This window comes from Macrotis lagotis, chromosome 2, assembly GCF_037893015.1.
Source record: "Macrotis lagotis isolate mMagLag1 chromosome 2, bilby.v1.9.chrom.fasta, whole genome shotgun sequence".
NCBI lineage: Eukaryota > Metazoa > Chordata > Mammalia > Peramelemorphia > Peramelidae > Macrotis > Macrotis lagotis.
The window spans coordinates 154,476,824-154,501,924 of NC_133659.1; the positions used below are offsets into that span (position 1 = coordinate 154,476,824).

At 38.7% G+C, this 25,101-nt stretch overlaps 2 protein-coding genes across 2 annotated transcripts in view; one reads left to right on the forward strand and one right to left on the reverse strand.

Moving 5' to 3' along the window:
- TAF5L (TATA-box binding protein associated factor 5 like) overlaps positions 1-16,563 on the reverse strand; it is a 33,877-nt gene extending 17,314 nt beyond the window's left edge. Inside the window, exons 1-2 of the mRNA XM_074223032.1 lie at positions 16,412-16,563; positions 2,962-3,106 (exon numbers count right to left, since the gene is read on the reverse strand). Coding sequence (XP_074079133.1) covers positions 2,962-3,103 — 142 coding nt within the window. The 5' untranslated portion in view covers positions 3,104-3,106; positions 16,412-16,563. The remainder of the gene's footprint in view (positions 1-2,961; positions 3,107-16,411) is intronic.
- Positions 16,564-16,762: 199 nt separating this feature from the next.
- The window catches only part of URB2 (URB2 ribosome biogenesis homolog), a 58,952-nt gene continuing 50,613 nt past the window's right edge, over positions 16,763-25,101 (forward strand). Inside the window, exons 1-3 of the mRNA XM_074223033.1 lie at positions 16,763-16,844; positions 21,144-21,286; positions 23,933-24,109. Of these exons, the coding sequence (XP_074079134.1) occupies positions 21,161-21,286; positions 23,933-24,109 (303 nt within the window). The 5' untranslated portion in view covers positions 16,763-16,844; positions 21,144-21,160. The remainder of the gene's footprint in view (positions 16,845-21,143; positions 21,287-23,932; positions 24,110-25,101) is intronic.

The window sequence follows — 25,101 nt, forward strand, 5'->3', positions numbered from 1 at the left end:
GCAGCTAGATGGTTTAGTGGATGGTGTTTGTCCTATGGTCAAGAAGATCTGAATTCAAATCTGGCCTCAGATATTGATTAGTGGTGTGACCCTGGGCAAGTTACTTAACCTCTTTGCCTTAATCCACTGTAGAAAGAAATGGCAAACCACTCTAGTATCCTTGCCAAGAAAACCCAACAAGGGTAATGAAGAGTTGGACATGACTGAATGACTGAATAACAACAATGAAATAAATTTATACATAGTTTTAAAACTTGCATGACACTTTAGCAGCCTTTGCCAGTTTTTTTTTTCCTGCAAAAGCAAAAACTTAGCTGGTCCTCAGAAAATGGACTCAGGGGGCGGCTAGGTGGCGCAGTGAATAGGGCACGGGCCCTGGAGTCGGGAGTACCTGGGTTCAAATCCGGCCTCAGACACTTAATAATTACCTAGCCGTGTGGCCTTGGGCAAGCCACTTAACCCCATTTGCCTTGCAAAAATCTAAAAACAAAAAAATAGACTCAGATTGTTGGTGTCAAATGTGATGCCTTTACGGAAGGCTAGAACCAGGCAGAGCTTATGTTTCATTGATATATATGCTTTAAGAATACAGGATCACAAAGAGATAGCAGGAAATTGTAGTAATCTGCTGTTTGATAAACCCAAAGAGTTCAGTTTCTTGGATTAAAAACTTTCTGATAAAAACTGTTGGGAAAATTGGAAGTTAGTATGGCAGAAACTTGGATTAGACTAACATCTCACACTCTATACCGAGATAAGATCAAAATGGACACAGGATTTAGACATAAAAGACAATATTATAAGTAAACTAGATCAAGTAATAGTTTACCTGTCAGTTCTATGGAAAGGGAAGCAGTTTATGACCAAGGAAGAGATGGAGAACATCATTAGAAACAAACTTGATAATTCTGATTACATTAAATTAAGAAGCTTTTGCACAAATCCACTGTAACCAAGATCAAAAGAAATGAAGTAAATTGGAAACAATTTTTTTTAGATTTTTTTCAAGGCAATGGGGTTAAGTGGCTTGCCCAAGGCCACAAGGCTAGGTAATTATTAAGTGTCTGAGGCCGGATTTGAACCCAGGTACTCCTGACTCCAAGGCCGGTGCTCTATTCACTGCGCCACCTAGCTGCTCCCCTTGAAAACAATTTTTACAACTAGTATTTCTGACAAAGGACTCATTTCTAAAATATATAGAGAACTGAGTCAAATTTACAAAAAAAACCAAGCCATTCCCCAATTGACAAATGGTCAAAAGATATGCAGAGCCAATTTATAGTTGAGGAAATCAAAGTGATCCAGTCATATGAAAAATTGCTCTAAATCATTACTGATTACAGAAATGCAAATTAAAGCATTTCTGAGGTACCACCTCACACCTCTCAGATTACTCAATATGACAGAAAAGACAATGATCAATGTTGGAAGGGACTTGGGAAATCTGGGACACTAATACATTGTTGGTGGAGCTGTGAAGTAATTTAACCTTTCTGGAGAGCAATTTGGAATTACGCCCAAAGGGAAATAAAAATGTGCATACCCTTTGATTCAGCAATACCATTACTGGGTCTATACCGATCATGAAAAAGGGTAAAAACATCACTTATACAAATATATTCATAGCATCCTTGTTTGTAGGGAAAAAGAATTAGAAATTGAGTAAATGTCCATCAACTGGGGAAATGGCTGAACAAACTGTGGTATATGCACATTATAGAACATTATTGTTCTACTAGAAACCAGGAGGGATGGGAATTCGGAAAAGCCTGGAAGAATTTGCATGAAGTGATGATAAGTGAAATGACAAGAACTGGAAGAACACTGTACACCCTAATAGCAACATGGGGTTGATAATCAATCTTCATGAACTTTTTCATCAGTGGATTAATGGGATTGCTCATTTGATCAGTATCAGGGACAATTTTAGTCTATCTGTGATGTAGAATAATACCATCTGCGTCCAAAGAAAGAATTATGGAATTTAAACAAAGACCAAAGACTATTATCTTTAATTTTTTAAAAAAGGGGTATATTCTTACATAATTTTGCTACCTCTTATATTTTATTTTTTCCTTAAGGATATCTCTCAATACATTCAATTCTGATCAATGTATAGCATGGAAACAATGTAAAGACTATCAAACTGCCTTCTATGGGGGGAGGGGGAGAGGGGGAAAAGAGATTGAGGGAAAAATTGTAAAATTCAAAAACCAAAAATATATATATACTTGTGAAAAAAAAAAGAATTCAGGATCACCTTCAAACCACAATAAATTATCAGAGCAAAACTTTGTAGGAATAATGAAAGATATGATATGAAATTGAAACAACTCAATTCTGAGCTATTTAACTGATAGCATAAAAATGGAAATAGACAACTGAAATAATATTCAAACTGATTATAATAACTATACCAAAATTTAACCAATATAAAATTAATGTCACAAGAAGACCCAATCAGTTCATGCCTTAATCAGCAAATATTTAGCTTACTTGTTAAGTGGCAAGCAATGGTAGTCAAAAGCAACAGCAGTTTGGAAGATGATAGACAATTAAGTCAATAAATATTAAGTGTCTGCTACATTTGAGGCACTGTATGTTAAATATTGAGGAGTAAAAAAAAAATCATTTTTCCTAAGGAGTTTAATATAACAAATTATTTTATATATGGTGGACAAAGTAGTGAGGATAATCATCAATTTAAAGAAAGCTAGGCAAGAGATTCAATTAAGCAAAGTTATCCCAAGGGCATTTAATTGTAGAAGTAGAATAATGACCAACAGAAAATATCTACAGAAATTGCTTTAACAAACTGTTTTCATCATTAAGGGCAGGGGAACCACCTCATTTGAACTATAATATCACAGTTCCACATGTGCTTTTACAAGCAGGAGAAATGGAACTAAAGAGGACAAAGATGGGAAAGTGTGGAGACTGGACTATTAGACTATTCATTACCTGTGAGATTAGCTGCCATCTCTTCAGGAGTCTGAGACAGCCGCAATCCTTGTTTTAAGGGGCCTTCTGAATCTACATATTGGCGTCGTTTGAGGTAGCAGGACACTGCCATCTGAATCTGTTCTGTGCGTACTCGTTTCATGACCTCCAAAAGGAGAAAAAAGGTAATAAACCACATATAATGCAAATCTTCCATTTTTAACCTTTTTAAAAAATAATATGAGCCAGTATCGGTTATAAAGACCATGGATAGAATATAATTAAGGTAACCAACAAATTACATAGTAGGCAAAAATTTCAATCTTCCCCACCAAGATTTTTTATTAGAACTGCTAACAAGGAATAAATGTGACTGTCTGAATCTTACTTCTCTTGACTGGAAGAGATTCTAATTAGCACTCAAATCACATACATACAAAAAAACTCTAAAACTAGACAGGAGGTTATGGGGAAAAAAATCTTCTAGAAAACATGAAACTACTTTGAGCAATAGTAATTTGGCAGTCTATCAAATATATCTATTTCAAATCATAGGAAAAGACTGCCAACATTCTATTATTCTGAAAACACTGCTTGAATATCATTTTTCTTCTCTTATTATTAGGTTATTATTTATATAAAAACAACATGGTACCAAAGTATTGGTATGTGTTGAAATTAGGTTTAGAAAAAGCAGCCTTAAAAAAAAAGGTAGAGTTAATTTTCTATCCTCCAAAAAGTAAAAATGTTTTTCACATCTAATTATTGTACAAAGATAAGCATATCTGGCACCTGTCTAACTAAATGAAGGCCCAGAGCAGGATTATAGTTAATGATAATTGAATTTAGAATACATGTCATTTTTCAGAGCAGCTAGGTGGTGCAGTGGATAAAGCGCTGGCCCTGGAGTCAGGAAGACCTGAGTTCAAATCTGCTCTCAGACACTTAATAATTACCTAACTGTGTGGCCTTGGGCAAGCCACTTAATGCCATCAACTTGCAAAAACAAAAAAACAAACAAAAGGAATACATGTCATTTTTCTAATTGTATATTCTATTCACATTAAAAAAAAAGAATAGATACATAATCTTTCTGTGAGGGGATACTCTTCATATCCTCAAAGTCTTGCAGAGTGCGAAGTAGAGACTAAGTCAAGATCCTGAATAATAAAGCAGAAAAGATCTGCTGTATTCCCTCTCTTCTCATTCTGGAAATCCTGGGAAGGGAGGGCTAGAGGAAAAGGAAGTAGTCCTTCAGTAGCAGTAATAACATTGGACCTCTTCCAGATGGACCAGAAGATCTTTATGGTATTGTTGGGAAAATCCTTTTTAGTTTAGTTCACAAAACCATAAATCTAGAACTATAAGGAACCTCAGTCCAAACTGTGAGTAACTTATCTAATGCCACAAATTAACAAGCACCAGAGCTGGGATTTGAAGCTAGGTATCTGACTCTAGACAGTGTTTTTTCTGTTGCAGAACTAAAACATGCTACACAGATAAAAAGTATAGCTTTGTAGCTTCCTAATTAGACTCAATCTTAAATATCTAGATTTGATACCAATATCTCTTAAGCTGTTCTGAAAGGTACACATCAAGACTAACCCATAAGCCCTCTTCTTAGTCAGAACTTTCAAATATGTCTAATAATCTCTCAACCACTACCTTGGTTTGGCTTACAAACTTTTCCAGTTTCCTGGTTATTAATTCAGATTCAATCTCAAGCTTAATTTAGAATGACAAACATTAGTATATCAAAGGAATATGGGGAGTGCTAGATATAAGATGGAATGAGGGTCTTGGAATATAAAAGTAGAGAAGGACCTCAGAAGTCATCTAGGATTTCCATCTATAGCACTCTTCCCTATGCCAATGATTAATATCTATATGAAAATCTCTAATGATGGGAAACTCAATACCTTTCAAAGACCAATCCACCTTAATATAAGCTTTGAATTTGTTAAAGTTTTTTTAATTAATTATTTTTTTTGCAAGGCAATGGGGTTAAGTGGCTTGCCCAAGGCCACACAACTAGGTAATTATTAAGTGTCTGAGGCCACATTTGAACTCAGGTCCTCCTGACTCCAGGGCTAGTGCTCTACCCACTGTGCCACCTAGTCACCTCTAAAGTTTTTTTTTTTAAAAACCACATAAGGACCTAAAATCTACTTCTCTACAACTTCTATTCATTGTTCCCAATTCTACCCTTTAGAGTCAAGTAAAGATTAATTAATCCTTCTCCTACTTAACAGACCTGCAAATATGTGAAGATAGCTATCATGATACACTGTATCTTCTTTTCCTTTCAATTGTTTCATGGCATAGTTCCAAGTCCCCTCACTTTTCCAGTCATCTTAGAGAAGCTGGTAGCATAGCTGATAAGAATACTGGGCCCAGAGTCAGGAATACCTGCTTACCAATCTAGCTTCAGACACTTGTTACCCTGGGCAAGTCACACCAAGTCTGGCTAATTCAATATTCTCAATTGTAAAATGGGGATCATCTAACACCTACATTTCAGGATTGTTGTGAAAGTTAAGTGAGATATCTGTAAAGTACTTAAGCACATAGTAGATACTTAATCCTCATCCTTTTTGACTTCTCTGCAGATCTGTCACTGTATATCACCTTCATTTCTTTGATATTCTCTTCTCTCTAAATTTTTATTAACACTGCTTTCTCTTAGTTCTCTCTTCTCTTAACTGACTATTCCAACTCTGAATACTCTGCTGAAACTTCATCTAGAACATGTCCAATAACTGTGGGGAATCCCAAGGTTTTGTACTGAACCCTCTACTCTTTATTCTCTGCTGTGTTTCATTTACTATTACTATTGATGATACTACTATCTTCCCAGAAAATTAGGTTGATAGCCCCCCCCCATCTGAAATCAATTCTCAGCTCCTCATCAATTTCTACCTCCAAGCATCTCTTGCACATAACTCTCTTCTCTCCTCTGATACTTTAATTACTCTGGTACAGGCCTCATTACATCATGCCTGGACTATTTAAAAGCATGTTGGTTATTATCCCTCTCTACTCCAATCTATCTTCCACACAGCTGTCAAATTAATCTTTCTAAAGCATAGGACTGACTATAACACCTCCCTCTACCCATTCCATAAACTTCAGTGGCTCCATGTTACCTCTAGGATTAAATATAAAATCCTCTGTTTGGCTTTAAAAGCCTTTCATAACCTGACTTATTCTTAACTTCAGTCTTCTTACACTTTATTGCCCTCCATATACTCTATAATCCAGTGACCTTGGCCTCCTTACTATTTCTTGCACAAGATACTACCCTATACTAACTGGGATGCTCTCCCTCCTTATTCTTGCCTCCTGGCTTCCTTTAAGTTTCAGCTGCAGTCCAGCCTTCTACAAGAAGTCTTTCTCACCCCTCCTTAATCTAGTGCTTTTTCTAAGTCAATCCCCAATTTATTCTGTACATATCTTAGTTTGAATGTCTCCTCCATTAGATGATGAGCATCTTAAGTAAAGGGCTTTATTTCATTTTGGTCCCTTTTTATCTCCAGTGCTTAGCAAAGCACTTACTTATGTTGCTATTGGGGACATTTTAGGATTTTTCTGGCAAAAATTTTGTAGTGGGTTGCATTTCATTCTTCAGTTCATTTTACAGATGAGGAAATGAGGCAAATAGGGTGAAATGACTTCCCTGGGGTTACACAGCTAGCAAATGTCTGAAGTCAGATCTGTAAGGAGGTCTTCCTGACTCTAGCACAGGCATTCTAGCCATCTAGTAAAGAAGCTGCTTAATAAATGCTATCTGACTAGAAGGGAAAGAAGAGGTAGAAGAGAAATGCAAGGTGGGCAGAAGAGATTAGATGTATGTAAAGAACAATGACAACAAAAACTATTTGCATCCACTGGAAGCAAAATTGTAGAGGATAAGATTTTCTCTCTAAATTATTTATAAACAGTATTTTCTATAAAATCAATTCCTATAAATTATAATGGCATCTTTTTTAAGGTCAGGCGGTAAACCAACTGAAGAACTTAATTAAAAAGTTCTAACAATTAATCTGTTGCTTTAACTATACTGATAAAATATTATGAAAAGAAACAATCCATTTACTTGCACAGTTGTTTCCAATGCACACATTTTAAATGAATTAAATACACCCACACCCATAACTAGTTTCACTTTGTAGCAAAACAAATTTTCTTCTCAATATTTATTTCCTTAAAAGAGTAAGATTCACAGATGAATACATATTTGCCTTTAAAATGACTTTCTGTTTCATGAAAAAAGACTTAGTCCCAAAGAAATGTCCATTTTTTTCTTATTTAAATTTTATTTTACTGATTTTTTATATTTATTTCCACATACATTCATCTCCATTGAGCCATCCTTTGTAATAAAGATTTAAAGAGAAGAAAAAAATCAGTTTAATAAACTAATCAATATATTGGTAATGTGTATATCTATATCTATGTATGATATTCTGCATCCCAAGTTTTATACTCTTGCAATGAAGGGGAATAGTTAGTGGTGGTTACATTTTTTGGCCTCTTTCCCACTGGTACACTTTAGTGGAACATTCATCTTTCCCCCCATTCCAACTCATCTCTTTATTGCTTTTATCCAATTATCCTGAACCATCTTATACCAGTAGAAAGATTAAAATATTCATTTTTTCCCTTGGAGGGTGGGGGTGGGGAATGTAACTTCAATGCCCCCCTTCTTCAAATATGCAATTTTCTACTTTTGTCTCCCACAAAAGGTATAAAACGTGTAGAATTTAGTCTATGGAGTTTTACCTTTTTTCTTCCATTCTCCTGATTCTTTAGTCCCATAGGCTCCTTTTTATCTGCTGATCAACACTGTCATTGTCCTTTTACACCTCATTTTTGGTCTTTTTTTTTAAAGGTTGCAAATATGATAGAATGAACTTAATTACTTGATCACCATATATGCAATTTGAATATTCTGTTATTTTTGGGTTTATTTTTTACAGAAATATCTCAAAAGAATTTTTAAAATTAGTCCATAATGTTAAATAGATGATTAGGCTCAATTTTTCAGGATAACTTATGGGTTGCAGCAGGAGTTGTTTTTCTTTTTTAGGCAATCATATTCCATTCCTTCCTCTGATTTCTCACAACTACAGAGTAATACTGAATTAATCAAATTTGGGATCTTTCACATTTAAAGTTCTCCTGATTATCTGTAAATCTTATGTTAAGATCATTAAAAAACACTACATATTTTAAGTATTTCAAGCACAGAGGTTTTCTTCTATTGGATCTGTGGATCCAAAAAATCATTGCTTTCTTGCTTCTATTTAAAAGTTCTGAACAGTTTATTTGCATTATTTTCTATAGTGTATATAAGTTCTTTTATGCTCTTCTAGAATACCTATGATCCTGAGGTTAATTCAGTACATCAAGTCTTCCAAGTGAGTTGCTTTGGCTTAACAGAATTCAAGTTTGTTTTTTAATGATGTCCTTCTGTCAACATTTTCTTCCACTTTATTGGTATTTTTGTGTGCCAAATTTTATTTTCTCTCCTTGAATTTCAATTCATCATGTTTTCAATTTTTTCTGCCCTGTTGTTTTAAAATTCTGCATTCAGAATTGTGATTTCCAATCAAATTTCCTTTTTAATATCTTGTAAAAAAAGAAATTTGCTTTTTTCTACTGACCCATTTTGGAATTTCTTCCTGTTCTGGAAAAGCTGCAGGATTCTCATATTCATGGGGGAATTTTGTTTCCTTTTTTTCAGAGTATACTTGGTTCAAGGTGTTTTGGCCTCTTTCTACATTTTTATTTATTTATTTTCATTCTGTCCTTATGTGCCTTTCCACTATTTACTTTAAGTTTCTCTTCCTTGACCTTCTGGTATTTTAGCCTTTTTTTTGTGTGTTTCCAGGAACCTATCTCTGATTTTCTTCTTCAGTCTTTCCTCTTTTACTGCCTGCACAGATTCCTATTCTCTTTTCACCTGAGGGGTGGGGGAGATTTGCAGGGGCCCTAGATGGGGGCTGGATCTCTGATAAGAATAAAACAGCTGCCTTCACAGTCCCTTTTTCCTCAGAAAAGAAAGTCTCCCTCTCTTTAGTTTTCTGCCACAATATTGAGCTGTCCACATGATTTCCAGCTGCTCTCCCTTCCCTTTAAGTGAATAGAGAGAATCAGTGCATGTCTCCTCTCCTGGGATAAAGGAGGAGAGCTCAGCTGGAAACACAAGAAAAACACCTACACAGTCAGACCCTGAAACAAGCACATCCTTGAAGAGGGTATTAATAGGGAACAATCAGACTTTGACAAATGATAGTCCACAGTAAATCACATCTTTATCATTATACTACTGACTAAAAGCTGCAAAGAATACAAACTTCCATTGTGTGTTAAATAGAAAACTTTTGCTTCAGTAAAGATGAAGCCTTAAAGATTTTCTTCCAAAAGGCTCCTGTCAGGTATGTCAAAACTATAAAACTCAATGGAATAACACTGTCCAATGATCTTCTGATTATCAAGTAAGGTATACAAATGGAAATCTGTTCACCAAAGGTATTTACTAATGTCATGCAGGAGCTCTAGTGAAGGATCAATATTGAAAAGGGATTCTCTATACATGAAGTCCTCTAGATATATGTGTTTAGATGGCATAGTGCTAGTTGGAGCAAGCCCTAAACACTACAGAGTCTCCTGGACAAGATCCATAACCACTTAGAAGAGTCTGTTCAGACAAGTCACTTAGGAAAAAACCAAGAGGGTAAAAATGCCTATCCTCTATGCCATGCAGTTGGATGGAAAGACAACCTAATCTAGAGTTTACCCAACACTGCAAATGGAAACTGAGTTGTGTTCAGAATTTTTTTCTTTTAGTTTTTACAAGGCTATGGGGTTAAGTGGCTTGCCCAAATACACACAGCTAGGTGATTATTCAGTGTCTGAGGCTGGATGTGAACTCAGGTACTCCTGACTCCAGGGCCGGTGCTCTATCCACTGCACCACCTAGCTGCCCCTTATTGCTATCTTTTGCTTTTATAATTCCTAGATTCCTGAATTCCTTTCCCTTACATCTAACTAAAGAGCCATCTTTTAGGGGCAGCTAGGTGGCATAGTGGATAAAGCACCGGCCTTGGAGTCAGGAGTACCTGGGTTCACATCCAATCTCAGACACTGAATAATCACCTAGCTGTGTGGCCTTGGGCAAGCCACTTAACCCCATTTGCCTTGCAAAAAAAACTCATCTTTTATAATAAAATAAATCAAAACATCAAAAAAGTCTGATATTATCTGCAGTGTTCCACACCCACTTCTGCAAAGAAGTGGAGGATGAACATCTTTTTTTTTGTAACTACACCAATATTCTATTGTTATTACAAGCCTGCAAGTCATATAACATTTCAGTGTCTGAAAAATTTACATTGAATATCGAACGAAAGTAAAGGTCATGGTCAGGATGAGTGCAAGCAGGTTGCATCATCATAAGGAACTGCAGAGAACTGGAGAAAAGGATGCCAACAAAGAAATTTATATATATTTTTAAATAGCTTGACCATATGGCACAAGTGAAGGCTAATTTTTGGAGGGCTTTCCAGGCAAGTATCCAAATGATGTCAAAGGAAAATAAAGATCTCTTACACATTGGGTGAACCCCCTGTGGTAAAATTATGGGAATACAATGATAAATTGCATAAGATGCAACCCATCCATCCCTGATCTTTCTACATTTTTGGAATGAGCATCCATATGGTCACATGTATATAAACTAGTACAAATCCATTATTACTACCAAAGAAAACTAAGTTTTTTTTTTAATTGAGGGTTTTACTGTGGGATTGAAGGTGTGAGAAGTGTATATTGTTTTACTTTCTAGTCAACTGTGAGGGGCTGGAGGAGAGAAGAAGCAACTTAAGACAAATAATTAAACTAAAATAATTTGGTTTCAATATTTTATCTCTTCATCTTAATTTAAACTGCTTTCAGTATAGAATAAGATATATTTTTATATCTGAAAATATACAAAAGCAACTTCATTTTCTTGTGTTATTTGATTTTAGTATTAAAAATCTTTTTAGGAATAGAAACAGAGATTATGCTGACAAATTAACATCACCTTAACTGGCATCCCTTAGTAATCATTTTCTGGAGTCATATTTTACCTGCTTTGAGAACCCCCAATATTATACCAAAGAAGTTTGGTTGAGTTATTATTGAAATGGAAGTCAGCCTTGAGTTCCAATTCTGTTCCTACTTTTCCTATGTGACCTTAAGCAAGTCACTGAGATTTTATGTTTCCTCATCAATAAAATAAGGAGACAAATAATGAGGTTCATAGTTTATTCAAGATTAAAACAAACCCTAACAAAAGGGTTTTCAGCTCAGATAGCTCCTAGAGCTGCTGATATTTTATAGTTTTTAAAAAATCCATTAAGAATCTAATGGATGTAAGGCATTGTGCCAGACATAGTGAATTTACAGATAAAGATGAAGGTCTTACTCCTAAGGAATTTATAATTTTCTGGGAGCAGGGGTAGGGAAGGAAGAAAAGAGAAGTATACAAAGGAAGAAATTAAGTATGATGGACAAATGGAGACAAAATGACACACAAGAAATTTAAGGAGGCTCAAAAGAGACACATTCTTCCATTACCTTAACAATAAACTACCAAAATAGAAAGTGATAAATACTATTAGTTACAAATGAGCAATTATTAGCACGTTTCTACTTAAATGTTTTGGACAATGCATTTTGTAGGGTTTTTGGGGAAGTATCTTTTGTTATAATGAAGTATCAGCCTGGCAATATTGGCAAAACAATCATGGTAACAAACAGGGAAAGTGTGAATGGATGTGTCAGATCTGGTGTCAGAAGATTCATCTTCCTGAGTTTAAATCTGGCTTCAGACACTAGTTATGTGACCCTGGGTAAGGCACTTTACTCTGCTTGCTTCACTTACCTCAACTATATAATGAACTTAAGAAATGGTAAACCACTTCAGTATCTTTGTCATGAAAAGCTCAAATGGGGTTGCAAAGTTTTGGATGTGACTGAAACAATTCTATAAAAACATGGGAATATACACACCAAAATCATTGGGGAAAGAAAACTGACTTCTTTTACCTGGAGGTGAGGGGTGAGGTAGATTATAGAAGACTTTGTTCAAGACAGATATCTGATTTAGATCTTCAGGAAAGGTGAGAAAGATTTAAATAGATATCAAGAGTATCCAAGTATTATGGATACCATAAGCAAAGATGATGGAGCTGGGAAAAGATTTGCACAGATTTTCACCCAGGCCTAGAACATACTCCTTTCATATTAGGTTTTCTAAAGGTTCAGCTCAATTGCTACTCGATATTGGGAGACATCTCAATAAAAATGAATTTGTATATATTTTCTATTACTTACTTGCATACCTGTTTTTCACCTTTGCAATAGCTCTGACATTGCTATAACTCCAATGCAGGTCCTCATTCGTTACCTCACCTCTCAATGACTACAATAGCTGGTGGGTCTACCTATCTCAAGACTCTCCCCTATACAAATCTTTCCTTGTTGTGCCACTAAAGTGATTTTTTTTTGCAAGGCAAATGGGGTTAAGTGGCTTGCCCAAGTCCACACAGCTAGGTAATTATTAAGTGTCTGAGACCGGATTTGAACCCAGGTACTCCTGACTCCAAGGCTGGTGCTTTATCCACTATGCCACCTAGCTGCCCCTGAAGTGATTTTCTTAAAATGCAGGTCCAATCATGTCACGCTCATACTTAATAAACCCCAATGGCTCCCAATTGCTCCAGGATCAAATAAAAAGGGCTCTATTTGGTACTCAAAGCCTTCAAGACTTAGCCACTTTCTTCCAACCTTTCCAGATTTCTTCTACCTTACTTCTCCACATATACTATGTGACTCTGTGATACTGGCCTCCTGGTTGTTCCATGAACGACAAATGCTCATTTGTCCCATGTCTGGAATGTTCTTTCTCCTCCTCTCCAATTACTGACCTCTTGCCTTCTTTTAGTCCCAAATCTAATCCCACCTTTTATAGCAGGGGCAGGGGATATCCTGCCTTTCAAAATCATTTGGTTTGGCATGACCATGGCAATTGAAACAGGACTTGAATTTCAAAAAAAACAAATCTAGGAGTTTTTTAAGGAAGAATTAATTAAATGTTTAATCAAATACAGGTTAATTTTTAAGTTGATAATTCTGTATGGCCCTAAAATTTTATAAATATCCAAATAGTCCTTAGCAGAAAAAAGGTCCCCCAACTGTTCTACATGAAGTCTTCCCTAGCCTTAATTCTAGTGCCTTCCCTCTGTTAAACACTTCTTATTTATCCCTCAAGTTGCTTGATCTGTATCTATTTGTTTGCAGGTTTTCTCCATTAGATTGTAATGTGGGCAGGCACCATCTTTTGCTTCCTTTTGTATTCATATTTAGCACTATGTGCTTGACACATAGTAGGTGCTTAATTAATGTTTATTATTTGGCAGAATGCTAGCTCCTTGAAGCAGGGACTGTTTCTTTTATTCTTCCCAGTGCTGTGTAGTTCCTGCCATAAGGCAGATGTTTGATGAATGAAATGGCAAAATAAAAGAAAAATTTTGATTTGGTCAGGAATAAAGTATGTGATGGGTGACAGTATGTAACTAAGACTTCAAAGGGTAGATTGTAGAGGATCTTGAAAGCCAGCATAGGGAGACCTGGGGCAGGCAATGGAGTGCCAAGAAGAGTTGGGTTAAGTTTTCCTCATTTGTTGGTCTACATAATACCCAATATCCTTTCTAGCTCTTACATTCCATGATCTCACAAGGACGATTACTGTTAGTGAAATGAAAATCAGATTGAGTGAAGGCAAAGAAATTTAAGAAATAATTTAGGTGAGAACCAGAACTATTTTTATGAAAATGGAAAGTAAGGTACATACTAGAAAGATTACCTGCTGAAAGAACTTGTCAAATAGTTAAATGGGTAGGCAAAGGAAGGGAAATAGCTTCAAAGGCAGTGCCTTTGAACATAACATAACCTAAGAATCAGACATTAGGCTAAAGACAGTGAGTCCATGACCTTAAAAAACACATACACTGGGGTGGTTAGGTGGTGCAGTGGATAAAGCACGAGCCCTGGAGTCAGGAGTACCTGAGTTCAAATCTGACCTCAGACACTTAATAATTACCTAGCTGTGTGGCCTTGGGCAAGCCACTTAACCCCATTGCCTTGCAAAAAAAAACCCCCTAAAAAACCCCCCACATACACCAATGGAGGAGATAATCTGCAAATAAACAGGCATATATATACACATATAATATATAGAACAGAAAAGAGGTAAGTTTAGAGGAGGAAGCTCAAGCGGCTGAGAGAACTGGGAAGGTCTCCTGCAGAGTAGCATTCGACCTGAATTATAAAAGAAGCCAGAGATGTCAAAGATGGAAGTGAAGAAGGAAAGCATTCCAGGAATGAGGAAAGAAATTCAACAAGGGCAAGAAACAGTAAGTAGATAGTATTATTGGACCACAGAGTGAACAGAGAGGAGTAAGACTGAAATAAATAGTAGGAAGTTATGAAGATCTTTAACTGTCAAACCAAAGACCTAATATTTGATCCTGGAGGATAGAAAGGATCCACCAATGCTTATTGAGCATAGGAGTAAAATGATCAGAATTGTGTGGTAGGAAAATCCTTTTGGCAGATGTTCAGTGGATAACCCCAGTGGAAAGAAACATAGGGCAAGTCAATCAGAAGACAAAAGTCTAGCAGGAGGTTATGAACTTGAACTAGGGTAAACCATTATAGTCAGGAATACACAGGGAGTGAGATTACTAAATTAGAAAAGATAAGATTTAGCATTTGAATGTATTGTATGAGAGAGCAGTAGAGGTGAACCCTGAGGTGAATCCTTAGGGAAAGTTTTTTTGGGAAAGATAATAAGCTGTTTTGGACATCTGAATTCTAGATGCCAATGACTCATTCGGATTGAATATAGGCCCAGAGCTCAGATAAGAGACTTTAACAGGAAATACAGATCTAAAATAATCTGCAAAGGGATGATAACTAAACCCATAGAAGCTGAGGAGATAACTGAGAATAGAGCAAGAAAAGAGCCCAGGAAAGGCCTTGGACACACTCACAGTTAAGTGTGACTTGGAGCAAAGTCAGAGGAGCACTCCAGGAGGAAGGAGAAGCAATGTTGGGAAAACCTTGAGAAGTAAACACAAAGTTTGACTGTTTTGCAAAATAGAAGCAACGCGATGGATTAAAGGTCCCTCATCTTATTTGTGGGTCGATTCTTCAATAGGAGAAAACAAGATTCCGTTCTTACCAACAATCTAAAACACTTTTTTTGAAGGTTTCTGCAAGGCAAATGGGGTTAAGTGGCTTGCCCTAGGCCACACAGCTCGGGTACTCCTGATTCCAGGGTCCGTGCTCTATCCACTGTGCCACCTCGCCGCCCCTAAAATTTTTTTTAAAAAGTACTAATGATCAATAAAGAAAACTTAAATTGAATTATTAAGCCTCCATCATATGCCATGCACGGGCTACAGATACAAAACAAGGAATGAAGAGTGCTTAGTGTGTGTGAGACACCGGAGTCACAGGTAAATTACAGTCCTCAAGGAAGTTTCCGTTCTACGGCACCATCAACACTGAACAGAAGTCAAAAAGGAAGGAAAAAGCCCCCCAACACCCCAGAACAGAGTTCAAGCTGCAGCTGATCTGGTGCCTTCGGTCAACTTGGCTCCTCGGTTTCATTTTCCTTCTTAGCCGGGCTAACCCCGGAGCCCGCGTTCCCCGTCACCCCTCAGCTGCGGGTCTCCCACCCAAGCTCCGGGCCGGGGGGCTGCGAGGCCGAGGTCAGGGGTCAGAGGTGATCCCTGACGCGTCTGAGGGCGCGGGAGGGGGGTCCCGGACCCCGGGCACGGACTTCCGCCGGCAACGTCCGCCCCAACACCTTCCTTTAACGGACTTGCTGGAGCCTGGGCCCCGGAGCGCACAAGTTTGAGCCGGAGTCTGCGTTTGGTCCCGAGGAGCGGCCGCCCCGGGGCCCGACTGCCCCCGGCCGCCGGGGAGCCTGGCGCGAGCCCGCGGTGGAAGCCGCTCGGCGTGACCTTGAATTTGACGAGATGCCCCGGCGGGGGGAGGGGGCTCCCGAAAAGTTGAGAGCGGGCTGCGGGGAGCTGTCCCCGCGCCCGGCTCCATCCCGGCCGGCTGCACGCCTCCCGGCCGCGGCGCGCAGGAAGCGCCGGGCAGCCGGGCCGGGGCGGCCGCGGCGCCGTCCGCCTCCTCGCAGGCCGGCAGGGGCCGCCGGGCGCCGGGGGAAGCCCGGGGGCCGCCGCCTCCCCCACCCCCACGCGGCCGCCGCGGCGCGTGCTCCGCGCTAGGCCTCACCCCCGCGCGCCGGCTCCGGCGGCGGCGGCGGCGGCCCCGCTCTCGGCCTGCGCGCGCTCAGCCTCGCGACCCCCCCTCCTTCCCGCCCTCCCGCCGGCCCCACACTCACTGAACATCCCAGGCGGCTCCGGCTCCTCCTGCCGCCGCCGCCACCCGGAACCCGCCGCCTCTGCTCCCCTCGCCTCCGCGACGCGCTCCCGCCCGGGCCGCCGACTCAGCCCGGCCCCCGGCTCCCGGTCCCCGCCGCCGCCGCCGCGGCTCGAGGCGCCCGCTCCATGACTGACTGACACGGAGCGGGCCGGCGGGGCTGGGCCGCTCAGACCTCGGAACGCGCAGCCCCCTCCGCCAATGGGCGAGCGAGCTCGGCGATTGGCTGGCGATGCCTGGCGTGCGTGACGCCCCCCCCAGCCGGCCGGCGGCGTCGGGGCGGAAGGAGCGTAGGCGGAGGCCCCGGGAGCCTCCCCACGTGGTCAGCAACGTGGGAATCCCGGCGCCCCCCGGCTGCGGCGCTCCGCTTTGCGCTTCCCCGGACGCCGGGTCTGGTAAGTGTAGCCCGAGGTAGTGGGGGCGGCCCGGAGGCGCTCCTTCCCGACCCCATCTCCCTCCTCCGGGAATCAGCTGAGTAAAGCACTAATCGAGCCTCCTCCGTGCTGTTCCGTACGCGGCTTGCTGCGCGCCGGGTTCATGCGGCCCACTGCCGCTCCCCCACGGAGGGCCGCCGGGGCCGTGGAGCACCGGGGCAGCGGCCCCCGCGCCCGGGCCGGGGCCAGGTCGACTTTAGGGGGCTTTGAAGCGTGGGTGTAAACAAAACGAGTTGGAAGCGGCCTGGTTTTCCACATCTGATCTTTCCAGTCTGAAACATGGAAAATGCGCTGTTTTCCTGGAAGACGCGTAGAGAAATTCATCGCTTAATTTTCTTTTAATTTAAAAAAAGAAATGTGAAAACGAAATGGAGTGTTTTGGTTTATGGAGGACTTTTGAAAATAAGTCAAATGTCCAGACTAGAGGAAAAGTTGGGGAATGAGTAATTCTGGAAACTCATTAAAATAGAATGTTTATGTGTGTGCATGGAGTGAAGTGAGTTTTTTTAATCCTTCCCATGTCTTTTTTTTAATTGTTTTTTTGAATTTTACAATTTTCCCCCACTCTCGCTCCCCCCCCCCCCCCCCCCGCAGAAGGCAGTCTGATAATCTTTACATTGTTTCCATGCCATCCATTGATCAAAACTGAGTGTGTTGAGAGAGAAATCTTAGATATAAAAAATAAAACATAAGAGATAACAAAATTACATAAGAACATTACCTTTTTCAAATTAAAGGTAATACTCTTTGGTTTTTGTTTAAACTCTTCGATTCTTTCTTTGATACAGATGGTATTCTCCATGGCAGATAACCCAGGTCCATTAAGATTGATCATCAACCCCATGTTGCTGTTATGGTGTACAGGGTTTTTCTGGTTCTGCTCATTTCTGCCAGCATCACTTCATTCAAATCCTTCCAGGCTTCTCTGAATTCCCATCCCTCCTGGTTTCTAATAGAACAGTAGTGTTCCAAACATATACCACAATATGTCCAGCCATTCCCCAAATGAAGCATATTCACTCAGTTTCCATTTCTTTGCCACCACAAACAGAGCTGCTATGAATATTTTTGTACAAGTGATGTTTTTAACCCTTTTTCATGTTCTCTTCAGGGTATGCACCTAGTAATGTCATTGCTGTATCAAAGGATATGCACATTTTTATTCCAAATTGCTGTCCAGGAAGGTTGTATGAGTTCACATGATGGTTATCTTTTAAATAAACCATTTTCTACTATTTCTCAGTATCAGTAAACAACCTGTTAGACCCCCAACTCAAAATCTTCCATGACTTCTTGTTGATTTTTTTCAGTGAAGGATCTAGATTTATTTATTTTATATTTATATTATTACAATAATCTTGTTATAAGAGTAAACATAAACCCCCCTCCCCCCCAAAAAGATGAGAAACCTCAAGAATAGCGAGAGAGAAAAACAAATTACTTCTGTCTGTGTTCAGATTCCAATGGTTCTGTCTCTGGGGTGAGTTGCTTTTTTTTTTAAGGTTTTTTTGCAAGGCAAATGAGTTAAGTGGCTTGCCCAAGGCCACACAGCTAGGTAATTATTAAGTGTCTGAGATTGGATTTGAACCCAGGTAGTCCTGACTCCAGGGCCCGTGTTTTATCCACTACGCCACCTAGCTGCTCCGAGTTGCTTTCTTTATTGTAAGTCCACCAGAGAAGTTGCTTCAATATTTTTCCCACAGTTGCTATTACTAGCTGTATTTCCCTCCACTCTATTCCTCCCCACTCTAATTTATTCTATTCTCTCTTTCCCCTTTCATCCTGGTCCTGTCCAAAAGTGTGTTGTATCTGAATATTCTTTCCCACAATCTTTCCTCTCTTCTATCACCTATTCCCCACCTTCCCTCCTCCCATCCCTTTCTTCTCATTTTTCTCTAGGGTAAGATAGATTTCTATACCCTATTAAGTGTGTATATTATTTCCTCTCTGAGCATTTACAATGAGAATGAAGGCTCAATCATTCCCCCTTGCCTTCCCCCTTTCCACTCCATGGAAGAAGCTTTTTCTTGACTCTTATGTGAAATTTCTTAGCTTCTTCATCTCCTTTCCCTTCCTCCCAGTACTTTCCTTTATCACCCATTGACTCCATCTTTTTACTAAATTGTACCATTATATTCCGCTCCTTCCTGTGCCCTGTCTATATATGCTCCTTCTAACAGCTCTTATAAATGAGAAAGTCTATATGAGTTTCAATATCTTCTTCCCATGCAGGAATACAAACAGTTCAATACCATTAAGTTCCTCATAGTTAGTCCTTCTCATCCACCCCCTTTATGGTTCCCCTGTGTCCTATACTTGGAGATCAAACTTTCTGTTCCGCTCTGGTTGTTTCAATAGGAAAGTTGAAAGTCCCCTGTTTCATTGAAAGTCCATCTTTTCCCCTGAAAGAAGATGTTCAGCTTTGCTGGGTAGTTGATTCTCAGTTGTAAATCAAGATCTTCTGCCTTCCAGAATATCATTCCAATCCCTACAAGCCCTTAATGTAGATGCTGCCAGATCCTGTGTAATGCTGACTATGGAGCCTCTGTAGTTGAATTGTTTGTTTCTGGCAGCTTTTAGAATTTTCTCTTTGATTTGGGAGTTTTGGAATTTGGCTATAATATTCCTGGAAGTTTTTCCTTTGGGAATCTCTTTCAGGAGGTGACCAGTAAATTCCCTCAATTTCTATTTTACCCTCAGCTTCTAGGATCTCAGAGCAATTTTTCTGTATTATTTCTTGAAAAATGAAGTCTAGGCTCTTTTCCTGGTCATGACTTTCAGGTAGCCCAATAATTTTTAAATTATTTCTTCTGGATCTGTTTTTGAGGTCTGTTGTTTTTCCAATGAGACACTTCACATTTTCTTCTGATTTTTGGCTTTTTTGGAAGAGTTTGATTTCTTCCTGATTTCTTGCAAAGTCATCAGCTTCCTTTAGTTCCATTCTGCATTTCAAGGAGTTATTTTCTTTGGAGAGCTTTTTTATTTCCTTTTCCAGCTGGCTAATTCTGCTTTTTAAGGCGTTCTCCTCATTTGCCTTTTGTTTTGCTTTTTCCATTAGGCCTAAACTGTTTCTTTTTTTTTTTTTTTAACATTGTTTTCTTCAGTATTTTTTGTATTTCTTTCACCAAGCTTTTGATTTGGTTTTCATGATTTTTCTGCATTGCTCTCATTTCTCCTCCCAATTTTTCTTCCACCTCCCTTAATTGCTTTTCAAAGTCTTTTCTTGAGCTCATCCATAGTTTGAGCCCATTTTCTATTTCTCTTGGAGGTTTTGGACACAGAAGCTTCGATTTTTGTCGTCATCTGAGTATGTGTTTTGATCTTCCATGGGACTAAAGGAATTCTTTATAATCAGATTCTTCTTTTTCTGTTGTTTACTCATTTCCTCAGCCCAAGACTAATTCACAGCACTTCCAAGACTGGGGTTTTTTTGGGGACACCCCACTGGGAACTTTATTCCTCCAAGGTCTTATGCTCTCTTGCCTGTGCTTTGATATGTGGATGACCACCACACTTCCCTCTTCCATGGAGCTGTAACGGGGGCCCAGCTCAGCTATCTTAGTATGGAAGCCCAAACTGCAACCTGGATCTGAGTGTGGGCAAACAGCAGATTCCTGCCCCCAGGCAGAGCAGAGAAATTTCTGCAGTCTCCCCTGACCCCCCTTTCTGCCTGTGGGCTGTGCTTTGGAAGTGCAGGCTGGTTTCTCCCATTCTCACTGTAGGTTCTGTGGCCAGTGTTCCTCATTCCACACTCATTTTGGTTAGCAGAATTCTCTCCCTGTCCCTTCAAGTTGTTCCAAAGCTGTTCTGCGACAGGGGCTTTTTCTAACTCCCAGTCCTGGTGAAACACACCTTTCCTGTGGAACTTCTAAGTTATCTTGGACTGGGAAAATGTATCACTCAGTCTTTCTGTGGGTTTGCCACTCTAAATTTTGGCTAGAGTCATAATTTGACAGCTTTTGGAGTTTTGGTGGGGAAAAGAGTTTCTGGGAAATGCTGCCTTCACGCTGCTATCTTGGCTCCGCCCCCTAGTGTAGTGAGTTTTTGTCAGAATTTTCCTGTAGTTCATGGAGCTCTGTTAATAGAATCACAGTATTTTTATGTTTATTTTTGTTGAGATTTTAATTTAGTTTTTCTAAAGACAGTAGTAACCTAGTTAGACTCTTCATTATAAACACAATTAATAAAATTGTCTCTTATTGGCTTTTTAGTGTTTATTAAGTTTGTTCTTAATATTTTCCCCTATATTTTGTATTACAGAGAGACTACTTGTCAGAATGGCTGCTATTTTTTCTGGTATATCACTTAAACTGAAAAGTAGCAAAACTGCATGGGAAGACAAACTGAAATTGGCTCACTTTGCATGGATTTCTCAACAGTGTTTTCTTCCAAATAAAGAACAAGTAAGTCTAAGCTGAGGTTTTTAACAAGATTTAAAAAATTTTTGTTTTTAGTTGTGTCACTTGTTATGTTATGCCCTAACTATGAATTATTGCAGTTCAGTATTTTATTTGCAATATAGAGGCTTAGAACTGTGTGGAATACTGAAAAGTTAAATGACTCTCTGTGGTCACAGCCAATATTCATCAGTGTTGAACCCAGATCTTCCTGACTCAGCAACCAGTTTTCTTAAGTGTCATGTTGACACTTGTGATAATTAAAATGTAGATAAACTGGATAAAGAAGACATTTCTTTAAGGTCACATAGTGAATCTAATAACAGAAACTAGGTTATTTCTATTTAGAAACTTTTTCTGCTGTTTATTGTACTTCAGCAACAACAACAATAATAATAATAATTGCTTATTTATATAGTACTTTAATAATTATAAAATATTTTAATGTGTCTCATCCCCACTTTATGCTCACAACCTTTTGAATAAGCCTATCAGTTAATTCTTGGGACTGTTGCAAAGATAGGGAAACTGAGGCATACACAAAGAATTGAGTTGCTAAAGAAGATGGAATGTCATTAGATATTTAATGGCTGTATGATCTTAGAAAGTAGCATCACTTCCCTGAGTCTCAGTTTCCTCTTCTGTAAACTGAGGATAATAATAGCACCTACTTCACAGGGCTGTTGTGAGGATCAAAAGGGAAAACCCATGCAAAGTGCTCATAAATGTGAGCTGATGGTACAGTATTATGATAGAAAATTTTAATTATTTTCCGAGTCCGGTGCATTTGGGCTGATCATTGTTCTCTAAAACAAGAGCATTTCTTTTTTCTGGTTTTTATAAACCTCATTTAGGAAGTTAGGTTTATCATTAGGTTCTTGGGAATCATTGAAGATCTTTAGGTTAAGAGGTTTATCCATGTGGAACAACTTGGAAAATTTGATCAAAAAATAGTTTTGTCAGGAGGAAAAAATGTTTATGATGAGCAGTCATATTTTTTGAAATTTTAAGCTGCTTAAAGTTAGAGGCCATATATTCTAACTAGTAATAAAAATATGATCAGTAATATGTAAATGATATTCCTTATCCACTATCATTCGGACATATACATTGAGATATTTTCCAGGAATAGTGACAGTTTGGCCGTGAACTCACTACACTGTCTTTCCTGGTCCCCTTTGAGATCAAAGGCATACATTTTTCAAGAGTTGGTGCTAGACAGGTGGTCCAGGCTTTGGAACAAAGTGGGACTTTGGCCTGTTGGATTTGTACTGATGTCTTTGTTCTTATTAATACCACTAGTTCACTTTCTGCTATATTTAGCCACAGATGAAATTCCCTTTAAGTTTTCATTGACTATTTTATTGAATGCTATTTGGCAGAATTCTACTTCTACTGCATCTAGAGCAGCTGTTCTTAACCTTTTTTGGTCTTGGGGCTTAAAAATTGAGGACTCCAAAGAATTTTTATGTGTGATATATATCTATTAATTTTTGCTGTTTTTAGAAATTAAGACTAATAAATTTTAAAAGAGGTTTATTAATTCATTTTAAATGACAATAATAAACCCTTTACATGTTAATACAATTAATATTTTATACAAAATAAGCATTTTCTAAAAGAAAAAATTGTGAAGAGTAGAAGTGTTTTACACATTTTTGCAAATCTCTTTAATATCTGGCTTATTAATAGAAGTTAACAAGATTCTCACACCTAGGGGAGGCTAGGTGGCACAGTGGATAAAGCACTGGCCCTGGAGTCAGGAGTACCTGGGTTCAAATTCCGTCTCAGACACTTAATAATTACCTAGCTGTGTGGCCTTGGGCAAGCCACTTAACCCCATTTGCCTTGCAAAAACCTAAAAAAAAAAAAAGATTCTCATACCTGCTTGTACAAACTATTGCAGTGTTCCTTTAGTAATTTATATGAAGAAAACCTGGCCTAACATAGATAGATGGTTGGGAAAGGAAGGCAAATAATGGACAAATAAAATCTTAGAATTCTTTAGGAGAACTCCTGAATCTTGAGTAATGTTATAGCATAAGTCCTTAATAACTTCTTATTCCTTTCCCTTAAGTAACAGTGAAATAAAAATGGATCCTTAATAGGAACACCCAAGAGAACTGTGCCTGGCTCCGGTGGTTGTCCTTCCATAGTACTTATCTCAATTCATCCTATTCCTCATATTTATTATCTCATTAGAAATATTCCTTCAATTTTTTGTTAGTGGTGAATAAATCTTATTTTATAGGTGCAGTTTGTTTTACCTTTATCTGCCTTGAAGTCTGATAATTCCCCTGCAACTTTACTGTTCTTTTGAAATGAAATGTAATTTAATGATGAAAAATGTAAGGGCTTCAGCATTATTTTTTCCCCCTCAGCTTTCTTTGAAAGAGAAAATAGTTCAGAGGGATTTTTTCCTTTATTACTTTTTTTAGATAAATGAAGTATGTTCTCTTGGTACCTTTATTACCAGAGTTGAGTTAAGAAAAGTGGTTTTTCTAAGACAGATAAATTTGAGCTTAAATAAAAATTGATTTAAAAATTTCTTAAACCAAGTTTCTTACATTATGTTATAAATATTATATGTCATCATTTTTCCCCTTAGTAAAGTAATATTTTTTAAATAAAATTAATTCCCTTCAAATGTAGGTATTACTTGATTGGGCAAGACACAGTCTGGTTACATATTACAAGAAAAAACTTGATCTGAAAGAGGACATTGTTGAAAGACTTTGGATCTACCTGGATAACATCCTGCGCAGCAGAAAATTACAGAATCTTATCAAGAATGGAAAGACAGTAAATCTCCATTTTTCCTTAGCTAAGGTAACTTTGCTTTCCCCCAGCACCCAGTTGCTGCTGTCTCACTTCTCAAGATAGTGTGAAATGATTTTCTGTTTGAAAGTCAATTTATAAGGGTGGCTAGGTGGCACAGTAGATAGAACACCAGCCCTGGAGTCAGGAGGACCTGAATTCAAATGTGACCTCAGACACTTAATTCTTACTTAGCCATGTGACCTTGGACAAGTCACTTAACCTTATTGCCTTGCAAAAATCCCCCCCCCCCACAAAGAAAGTCATTCAGTAAGCATTTATTAAATATTTAAAAGTCAGACACTGTGCTAAGTTAGACTCTGGGGGATACAGAGAAAGAGAGGAAAATAGCCCATGCTCATAAGTAGTTTACCTTCTACATTTTTAAGGGGGAAACTACTTATGAAAAATAAATGCAGGCCAAATACAGAGTAGATAGAAGATAAAAAATTAAGACTGAGAGTTATATCGACTGGGCTGTGATCCTCATAGACTATTAAAGTTAGGGGAAGTTTAGCTATCAAGTCACCTCATTTTACAGAGAAGGAAAGTGAAGTCCTTAGAAATGGAATGAGTACCAGGCTTGGAGTCAGTATGTCTTGATCAAGTACAATTTCAGTTTCAGACATTTATTTGTTGTGTAACTCTGAGCAAGTCATCTTACTGCTGCCTGCCTCAGTTTCCTCATCTGTAAAATGGGAATAATAACAGCATCCACCTCCCAGGGTTGCTGTGATTTTTTATAGATAATTGACTGAAATTTGGATATGGGAAGATAGCCACGGGTCTTTTTGTAAGCCAAAGCTTGACCTTTTTTGCATAATGACCAAAACAAATGCAAAATGGGCTTTAGTTTTGTTAATTTCACAAGTCACTTGGAGTGACTTTTGGGCATGATGATGAGAAAAAGATCCCCATTTATACAGTATGCTTTGACTTATTTTTTTATGTTTTAGATGTGATCTTAAAAAGTGTTTTGAAGAAAAAGTCTAGTCCCCATTATA